Raw genomic sequence first — 10,940 nt, forward strand, 5'->3', positions numbered from 1 at the left:
ACGATATATCGGCCACCATATGGGTATCGGATGATAATTGTTAATTTTAATGTTATCGTTATCGAATCAATAACAAAATGATGCTGAAATATTTAAGCTGATAAATAATGAATTATTTCCTGTAGAGACACTTCAGACGCGCACTGGTGGCCATGATGGTTTTTAATTGCTTAAAATATTATTGGTATCACTTCGAAAAGGAAAATACAGTGAAGTGCAACATGTGCAGATATATATAATAAATATACACAATACACACACATATATTATGTAAACAAAAACTTTTATTTTGGATGCGATTAATTAATTCGGTATAGTGACAAACCTAACTACTATTTGGTAATGTATATCACTGCCATGGTTAAATGGCACATATAACTGATGGGGTTTAAGATTTTGGTCATATTGCCCACCCCAACTTCTTTGGGACACAAGGACACAATACCTCCTTTAATCTTAAAAGCACGAGTGTTTTATAATGAATGCCTGCTGATGGAGTTTTAGATTATGCGCTGGACAGTGGATTAGTTATTCTGAATGGATCCGTATAGTAGCATGTACAGGCAGGTTAAGGCAGCAGGTTTAGTGGTCTTCTTTTTTTCCACTTCAAGTACTGTTGCAGATATATATAATAAATATACACAATACACACACATATATTATGTAAACAAAAACTTTTATTTTGGATGCGATTAATTAATTCGGTATAGTGACAAACCTAACTACTATTTGGTAATGTATATCACTGCCATGGTTAAATGGCACATATAACTGATGGGGTTTAAGATTTTGGTCATATTGCCCACCCCAACTTCTTTGGGACACAAGGACACAATACCTCCTTTAACCATGGACACTTTATTTCCCTTTTTAATATTTTATTCAGTCATTTTCTAAACCACTAGTCCAGTGTATTATTAGGCTGTAGATGGCCAATCCATTAAAGGGCTAACACATATACATACTCACACCTACGGACAATTTAGTGTCCTCAGTTCACTTATGCTGCATGCCTTTGGATTGTGGGGGAAACTGGAGCACCAAAAGCAAATCCACAAAAACACAGGGTGCAAATGCCACACAGAAAGGTCTCAGCTCCTGACTCTATGCTCTTCATTGTTGTCCCCAACACATGAAATATTTTTGACAGAAATATTCATGCATGCAGTCTGGGTACCATCGGGTATTTAGATTGCTTGATCTTAAACTCTTACCTTAAATGAGAAGCTGGATTGAAGCAAGTCTTGGTCACATCGGTGATGCTAGGGTTGCAGCAATCTCCATTATCGTAACCATAGTTCTCACAGTTGCACTCTGGATCGCAGACGCCATTCCCTTGTTTATGTTCAGGACATCGTGTCCTGGGCTTGCAGTAACCAGCATCAAAGCCAGTCAGAGTGTGGTTGCATTCAGGGTCACAGTCCTCATCACCCACCTTGCTAATATCACAGTTGGCAAGTACCAGACGGTTATACAAAGAGGAATTGCTCACATTGTGCACAATCAACTCCCAAGTGATGTTGTACATGTTAAAGGCTTCATTCAGATGCTGATGTTGCAGGTGAATCTGTTGATCTGTGACTGTGGGTTTGCACTGAGAGTTGTCAAACACATTCACAACACGATACCGTACTGTTTTGGGGCGGCGGAAGCTCCAGAATTGATTGTAGTTGCGCGCCACTTCTGTGTTATCACACACCGTCTGTCCGCAAGCTGGAGGCTCCAGGGTAGTGTCCAAAGACCCCAACCCTGCACGAGGACCCTCATATGGTATTGGGAAGCTGCCATCCTTCACAGCCAGCCATTTGCGTGCTGGGTGTTCAAATGTCTCGCGGATCACCAGGTCAACCAGGCCCTCAGGGTCCTCGTGTCCATGCATGTCCCTCATGATTTGCCTCTGAGAGAGAGCCTGTCGCCACAAACCAACACTCTCCACGGAGCCTCTGTAGTTATGATTCAAGGCATTTCCACCCACCATCAGCACCTTGAGTTTTAAATCAGACCAAATCATTACATTTATCTGTTTTTATTTGCATATAGTGCGTGTATTATGTAAGAACTGGAAGCTTTTTAAAGGTGAAGAGTGTAACTTTTTCTGATAAGATACTTTCCAGTACTAAATGTAGATAGCTCTGTAAGTTAACCCTTGATATATTGATTTGGTAGGTTGCACTGTGGTCCTGTCAATAAAATTAGTTTGAATCTCCCAACCAGCTCAACATAGCATCATTGGTTCAACTAATGCGATGCGGCGTGCTCGGTGTATGTGTCCCGTAAAACACGAGTCATGATAAAAAGGAGTCAAAGACTTGTAGAAGTAAGATAAAATGGCATGGCTACTTCTGTAAATGCATTTTTATCTCATGTTTGCTTTTGATAACACTATAGATTAGGTTTATAGTGTTGGTGGTTCAATTTTTATGAATGTGATAGAGCATTAACATTTTTTAGCGGCACTCAAAAAAAAACATTTAATTTCCTAACAGCGGTGATATGTGCAACAACCAGATTTATAAAATATTGTCACTTTCACGTTTATTTGTTTTGTTTTATTTGCTGAATGCACTTTTAATGCCCCTCACTAGACTTTTTTTCACTTTGAAATTGTCGCAAAATATGTAAGAAATTTGTCGTTTTAGTTCACCTAGAGCTGGGGTGTCCAATCCTGCTCCTGGAGGGCCACTGTCCTGAGGTGTTTAGCTCCAACCCCAATTGCAACAACTGAACCAGCTAATAAACGTCTTACTTGGCACACTAAAAACTTCCAGGTAGGTGTGCTGAGGTAAGTTGGAGCTAAACTTTGCAGGACAGTGGCCCTCCAGGACAGAGTTTGGCCAACCCTGACCTAGAAGCACAGAAATTACACACTTCACCTTTAACTACTACTACTACTACTACTACTAATAATAATAATAATAATAATAATAAATGTGTATGATTCAACAAAATATTGTGTCGAAAGTTAAACTCTGAAATGCTAAATAATTAAACTTACCTTACACTTTTTAGTAAGGGGGCTGAAGACATCGCCTGACTGTTCCCTGCTAACAGCTGTCTGAGCACCATTGACATATAACTTCATATAGAGGCCATTGTAAGTCACAGCTACATGGGCCCAGTGGTTGGGCAAGTAGCGGGCATTCGAATGAATTGAGGTAACTTTGTGTGCTCGATCCGTTTTAAGGGAGAAGAAGAAACGTGGGTCACGGTTCCCCTGTTCACTCACAGCTTTAATTCCCAACAGCCATCCACGATCACTGGAGGCATAGAAGCATTTGTCGAAGAGACCTGTGTTAAAAAATTAGAACAAATGTGTCAGGAGGGAAAGTCAACTGTACTTCAATACTTCAACATTTCTGAAAATAACAGAGTAGGGGAGGAGGGATAGAATGTATGGAAATGACATGAACCTGCATATAGGTGCCACTAAACAAAGCACCCAAGGTAGCCTACATGCATAAAGAAGAAGTCACAAGAAGTCTTATTTATTTATTTATTTATTTATTTATCGAATATTAGGAGTGGTATGCTAGAACACTTCATTCATTTATGATTACTCATTTTATTAATTTTATTTTTATTGTATTATACTTTGTTCTTTTGTCACTTTTACCTACTTTTTGTAATGTCCAGACAAATTTTGTTTTGTCACAATTCTTAGGTTTTGTATTCTGAATAAATTGTTGGTTAAGTTCTTAAGTTCTCAAAAAATAACATTCAGCTCACCACAAATATTAAATAAAACAAGCACAAGGGCTTAGGGGTATTCCACCATCAACAGTCCTGGCATTTTACAGTAAACGGTACTGCTATTGTTGAAAAGGCAATATTTAAAATCTGTCTATATTTTATCTGGCAATATCAGTGAAAATATATTGCTTCATAGACAAAACTGTATTATAACCAGTGTTGGGCAAGTTACTCTGAAAATGTAATTAAATTACTGATTACTGATTACTCCTTTTAAAAGTAATCACGTTACTGTTCTGATTACTTTATTTCAAAAGTACTTAGTTACATTACAAGTTACGTTACTTTTTTCTCCATGAAATTCATGAAATCCCAGCATACACACTCCCGATAAGTATTTGTTATTAAAGCATCAATATTCATATTTTATGTTTCGATATTTCTATTTTGTGAATCCCGTGAATCATTTTATTCTCCTGCATCCCGCGCAGTCACACACTCTGCACTCGCCTATCAAGTTTTATCCCGTGCCGCACTCTGTTGCGTCGGGTTTTGTGGGAGCAGGTCTCTAATCCACTGGCACTTGACTCGACAGTGCGTGAGCTACATCCTTTTTACAATCTAGATTAGAAATCACTGCATTCTGTCAGCAATGTAACGCGGCAGTAACGTATAGAGACATCGGCTTGTAACTATACTCTAATTACTATTTTGAAAATTATAACGCGTTAAATTACTCCGTTACTAAAAAAGTAATCAAATTACAGTAACGCGTTACTAAGTATTGCGTTACTGCCCAACACTGATTATAACTGTACAATTAATAATAGGAGGGGAGCGATAAGAGGAAGCAGTGAATGACCATTAATTATGGCTATTGTGTGTAAGAAGCATGTCCACTAACAATGTAGATTTAAGATATGTTTTAGATATAGTTAGTGGAATCATGATTTTTAATGTCCAAATACGCCTTGATCTCCCAGAATACAACCTTTTGGAAGCAAATTATTTTCTTTAACAATTACAGTATTTTGATGTAGAAATTTTGCTGTAAATAAATAATTAAATTAAATTGTGTAGGCTGTTGCTGGGAGTTTACTAGACAGTTTCTAGTAAAAATGTAATGCAAATGCAAATATTATTTTTGGGCCAGTTCGATCAGTGACAAAATATCACTAGAACACCAAATCAGAACAGGCTGAATGACTGTTTGGTAACTGCATCTTTAAATTTATAGGAGAATTTGCATACATTCTCTCAGATTGGGGAATTAGGAGGGGGTGGAAATACTTTACCCAACTTTACACACTAACACAGTACAGTACAGTATGCTGTCTTGGTCAAGCCATGTTTTAAGTATCATGAAACCTAAATGTCCTTCCTTTGATGTCACCTAACCGGTCAAGCTTGTATTATGTATCTCAGATCAGATCTGCTGTGTAAGTCAATTTGTATCTCATCATCATGGAAGATCAGTGTTAACTAAGCAGTTTTTTTCTTGCACCCTCATCAATCTAACGCGTTGAATGCACTCTTATACCAAATGGACAGTGTTAATCATCTGATTAAAGTCAACATAAGGTTTTGTTGAAATCAAGACAGTGTGGTTTTCCTGTACTGTTTCCAAAGCTAAAAATCAGTCTAAACAGTCTAAACAAGATGTCTATTTTGCCGTATGATGATGTCCATCTCGGTTTCTTCTTCAGCAGCCAAGTCATGACCATAAATAATATTGATGGTCTATAAAGCACGCATCCAAATCTATCTTACATACTGCAGACATAAACTCAGCGCTGTTCAGGGTGCTGAATTTACTGACATTAGGACGTTGATAAGCTTTTTGTTTTTCCTTCATCAAATGTCTTAAAATACTCCTTCATTCCTCGCTCTTAAATCTTATGCATAATGGAATGAAAAAATGGCATAGCTCAAAAAACAAAACAACACAAAAATAACATTAAGTCTCGACATTAAGGCTGACGCTGTGCAAAAACAACAACAAGAACAGTGACTGCTGAAAATAAGCAGTGGCTTCTCTCAAAACAACTGACTTGTGTCTTCATTCTTAGAGGCATAAATTAGATTTAAAAGATTAAGCATGTCCGCATAAGCCAGAGTCATTTCAATCACTTTTTCTTGTTTTCTTGTGTTTTTTTTCTCTTCTTTTTAATATCCTAACACAACAGATATTCAGTGAAACAGGTCCTTCAAATACCTTTAAAAAGGTTGATATTTTAAAGGAATCTTTAGTTAGCATTATTGGTGCCCATTGAATTCAGTTGTATGGAGAGAAAAAAAAAGGGAAAAAAAATAATGACAGAATTTTTGAGTGAAATCACTCACTTTTGCTCAGCGCAAGTTTGTTCAAGACCTTACAGTTCATGTTATCCCTGCATGATGTGAGTCTTGGGCAGAAGCACCCTGTACGTATAGAATCTTACATGGCTGAGGCCATACATTTGCTTATTTTATAAGTGTCTAGTGAAAATAGCGAAATTAGTGCAGAATCTCAATCAACACTCTCAGAAAAGTCCTCTAAAAATAGAGGACACTGTATTGTGTCAATATGAAGGAATTCTCCATATTGATTTGTACTGGTGTTTTACCCATAGTTTGGATTATGCACTGCATATTTTCTCCTAGGACATTATCTGTCTTTATACAGATTTGTTTTCTTGCAGTGATCATGTCATAACTTTTTCCTTAACTTTAATTCCTCATAAACATAAAAGGATTATTGGATGTGATATCAGATTTCTGGGCCCCACTGTATTAAATATTGATTATATCCATATACAGCATTATCATGCATACATGTATGGATCCAATGCGTGCGTGTATGGGAGATTTTATACTGTTCATCTCTGTAATGCTGGTCAGGCATTCAGTCCAGTGTAAACCCACTGCAAGCCTGAAAGAGATGATGTCATCTCAGTGTGGTGGGTTACTGGAGGGGGGCGCACTGACATCAGATGCCATGCGTAAATCAGTGATGCCCACTGCCGCATCAGTAGTGAATTCTCACTCCGGTCTGTCTAGTCGTGCGTGACTGCGTAGAAAAACACACTTCTCGCAGCCAGCATTTTTTTTTTCTGCCCATGACTTTCAAAAAAGACCGACATGTCGTGTCTTTTACGCTCTCTGTCGGCAGAAAGCGGAATCGAAAGCGATGTTGTAATGCTTACTCACTGAAAAAACAACCTCTACAGAACTGCGGTGGCGTTTGCAAACTCAGATTTGTGTTTTCTGGTGTCTGCAGGTACTGGAGGATAACGCAATGAGAATTGCAATGCGATGCGATTTGGTAGGTGTGTAGCCACAGTTCAGACGTATGCAAAGCTCAGAACAGCTTCACTTTTCTCCTGTGTTTTCCTCCGAGCTGAATAGAGGTGGGGGGATTTGGGGTCTTTCGGGGATTCGAGGGTCGTACGTGAACACCGGGTGACGCGCAAAGACGGGAGGAGGGGAAAGTCCTGTCCCGCTTGCTCTCTTGAGCTCAGAGCTTAAACAGCAAACCTAAGCTTTTGGATAGACTATACATTTAGATCAATGAAGTCATCATTTTCCTGTCACATCAGCCCAAACGCTAATATCAGACATGAATTGAAGTGTGTGTGTGTGTGTGTGTGTGTGTGTGTGTGTGTGTGTGTGTGTGTGTGTGTGTGTGTGTGGAGTCTCCGCGCTGACGTACGCGATTACTTAATCATTCGACATTGGAACTGATTGAACTGTAAGAGGTAAGAGGAAGTTATGCACTATCCTAACACTACTAAAGCCACCTGGTCAAGCCTCATCACTCACATGCATTACTCTTCCACCAACATTCATCTCACATAAACTCAAGTAAAACGCATAGATATGTTCCTACCAGCTATAACGGTAGGGGAACGCTGCCCACCCTCCGCTTTGACCCACATCTGGAGAGTGAAATTGCCCTTTGGTATGTCCACGCCGGACTTCAGTCTCAGCTGGTCCCCTCTGCCCGTAAAATAAACGGCTTTTCCCCGAGAGGAGCTTGCATCCTCCGCCGGAGAGGAGCGTCGGCGCTGGCGGGGGAGCCGGCGGTCCAGCGCCGGCAGGGAGCGCTTGCCCCGAGGCAGCCGGGTGGCGCAAGCCCCCGGGAAGACCGCTTTGGCTTCTCTGATCTTCACCAGCTCGCGTTTGGATCGGGTCTTTCTCAGGACCGTCCCGCAGTCTGATCCCACACACAGGACGAGCAGGATGGCGAGACACTGGAGAAAAGTCCAAACTTTCATTTTATTCAACACAAGAGAGATGATAATGATGAGGATGATGATGATGAGGATGCGGATGGGTATGATAATGTCCCAGAGAAATGCGCACGGGCGCGCTCTTCCTCTCCAAAGTCCTTCCACTTGTTATTGTTGTTTTCTTTTCTTTTCACCGTCTTTCACAATCGTTTGTCAAAGACGAATGTTCCAGATACACAAATCCATGAAGCTCTTTATTTCACTATACAAGCCGTTCTGTGCGCTGGAGTTTTTCTTTTTACTTCTGGAGGCTAAAGTGAGTCTTCCGACGAGATCGCGGTTTAATGAATTGATTCGATCAGTAATCAATGAATAAAGAGCTTCATTCACACTCACTGTCTTTCTGTCTTTCTCTACTCGCAAAACAATGTTTACAAACAATTCATGAATGCAGAACACGTCCAAACATCACGGGCTGTCATATCTGAGGATGGAGCACATTCAGATGCTGTTTGAGCTGAAGTTGTCTTGGCGTTGGAAGTTGAAGTGATTGATGGTCTGCAGGAGGTTCGGAGGTGTCCAGAGCATCGCGGATCCTCATGTATGCTGTGAGCTCCGCTGGAGATCCTTCAGTTTTGTAAGAGTGAGAATGTGATGGAAGCAGGCCAGCCCATGTTTCAGTCCTACATGAGTTTTTCTCCTTTCGATCCTCCTCTCGTGTTGTGCTGAAGTCACAGGTAAAGCACTGACAGCAGGAGCATTTCCACACATGCTCCTCCAAGTGTTGGACAGTGTTTCGAGAGTTGGGAAGGGGTGTGTGTGTGTGTGTGTGTGTGTGTGTGTGTGCGTATCCCTCTAGTGGCTACAATTCAAACCATTCCATTCATTTGAAAGTTTTCACAGTACAAGTGGCCGAAGTCACACTGCATCACTTGTTACCGTTGTTGTAATATTTGTGTTTTCTTTGTGGTTTGTTTATTTAATATGCATTTTACACTACAGCTCTGTAAACGAATAAATAAATAATGCAATCATGTAAAATGCGATATGATAAGAATATTTCTGAGTTGAATGAAACTAGTTACCACGTGAAACACAAGTTACCTGACAATGTTATTATACCAGCACAGATAATAAGACTTCTTTTCAAATAATATATCTTGAATTAAGTCTGACAAATTATTTTGTCCTTGTTTTAAGCAAAACCACTTTTAACAAGGTGCTTAAAATCCGAATGGGGGGGGGGGAACAAGTTGCCATAAAATAAACTTATTCAAGATATATTTATTTGTTTTAAGGATCCTCAAAAAAAAAATACTGAAAATCAGATTTGATAGCTTCATATTGGTTGGACTGAAAATAAACCAAAATAAACTACCTACATTAGATTTACTTTGTCAAGAAATACTCAAGTAAAGCATTTGCTTTAGATTTTCATACAAAAAAAAAAAAGATTTGCATTAATTTATTACACTGTATTTTTCCCCAGTTTTGTATACAAAACAAAGACAACTGGAGTAAAACTTTATTTTGGTCTTTCTACTTCAAAACTTTGCATTTAATTAAATGTGTTACTTGTCATTGATTGTGTGAAAATTGTTACCACTATTTTGTTTTTTCAGTGTATGTTCATATATATAATTACAATTAAACAATATCAAGCTTAACCCCTTAAGAACATGTACTTCGTTAGAAAATCCCAGCAGTACTTTATCATGTAAAACACACTGTAAAGTGTGACTTAATCACTGTACAAATGACTGGCACTCAGTTTGCACACACTCCTCTAAAAGAGGAAAAAATACGCAGACGAGAACAGGATGGCGAAGGACAAAGACCAGGAATTTGTGCTATTCTGCATGAAATTGTTGGGGAGTTTATTTCCTCAGTTCTTTGAGGTGGTCCACCTTTGTATGGCAGACCATCTGTGTGGAGCATGGAGACAGAGCTGGTGTGGAATGCCACAAGAGCTTTTGTTCTCTGTTTGTTTGGTGTAAACGAACACGCAGACAGCAGAAAATTGCTACCTACCATTAAACAGGGCCAAACCAATGTTAAATATTTGTCTCAGTTTTGTCACATTACAGTGGTGAAACCACTTTTTTTTCCTTTGTCCAGACAGAACAGAAGAATGACATGGGTCATAGCGGTCAGGTCAGCCAAATGATCTTTAGAGGAAACCTTCAGTTACAGTAAATTCCATGTCACTGAGTACATGACATGTTATACAGTTTGGGTTAAAATTCATAATTGCTTTCCTTAAAGACAAAAAAGTATTATTATTATTATGTATTTTTAAAGGTTTATTCGTTAAAATTGTATAAACTTTTCAAATATATATGATGTTGCTGTTCAAGCATTACAAAACAAATTCAGTCAAGCTGAGCATGTTATTGAACTGAATGAGCAAATTTTTTGTTGTAAAAATATTTCTTCAAGTATATATATGTGTGTGTGCTACAATCAACAATTATTAGCTTCTTTTATTCTGCTTTCTTTACATGTTAAGGAATAGTTAACCCAAAAATTAAATTTGCTGAAAATGTACTCCTTCTCAACCCAAGGTAGACGAGTTTGTTTCTTCATCAGATGTTGAAAAATGTAGCATCAGTGAAAAGGTCGTCTGCTCTGAATCAGGAGTAAAATATGCATAGATAAAGCACCGTTTACAAGCCAAAACAGTCCAAAACAGCTCTAAACAAATATGTGGGTGGATTTCGATGTGAGAGGACAACAAGGAATGTACTTTTTAACCAGAGGAAGTGTTATTATTATGGACTCATATTTTGACCAGAAGCAACTGTTTGAAGTTAAAGACTTGTTTCTTACAAACACGCAGCTTTAGGCTTTACAAGACATTAATTGATGGACTGGAGTCGTGTGGATTACTTTGTGGATTTTTGTGATGTTTTTATCAGCTGTTTGATCTCTCATTCTAATGGCACCCATTCGCTGGAAATGATCCGGTGGTGAGCAAGTGATGGAATGCTAAATTTCTCCAACTCTGTTCTGATGATGAAATAAACTCATTTACATCTT

General features: G+C 38.8%; 1 protein-coding gene across 2 annotated transcripts in view; it reads right to left on the bottom strand.

Moving 5' to 3' along the window:
* Positions 1–8,682, bottom strand: part of LOC107675511 (pappalysin-1-like) — a 149,874-nt gene extending 141,192 nt beyond the window's left edge. The window contains exons 1-3 of one of the 2 annotated variants that reach the window (XM_016469895.1): positions 7,559–8,682; positions 2,996–3,288; positions 1,215–1,984 (exon numbers count right to left, since the gene is read on the bottom strand). In XM_016469895.1, the coding sequence (XP_016325381.1) occupies positions 1,215–1,984; positions 2,996–3,288; positions 7,559–7,946 (1,451 nt within the window). In that variant the 5' untranslated portion in view covers positions 7,947–8,682. Of the gene's footprint in view, positions 1–1,214; positions 1,985–2,995; positions 3,289–7,558 lie in introns of those variants that run through there. The other variant, XM_016469896.1, reaches the window with a different exon arrangement.
* Positions 8,683–10,940: the final 2,258 nt, after the last annotated feature.

This window comes from Sinocyclocheilus anshuiensis, unplaced genomic scaffold, assembly GCF_001515605.1.
Source record: "Sinocyclocheilus anshuiensis isolate Anshui unplaced genomic scaffold, SAMN03320099.WGS_v1.1 scaffold1604, whole genome shotgun sequence".
In the NCBI taxonomy this organism is placed as follows: domain Eukaryota; kingdom Metazoa; phylum Chordata; class Actinopteri; order Cypriniformes; family Cyprinidae; genus Sinocyclocheilus; species Sinocyclocheilus anshuiensis.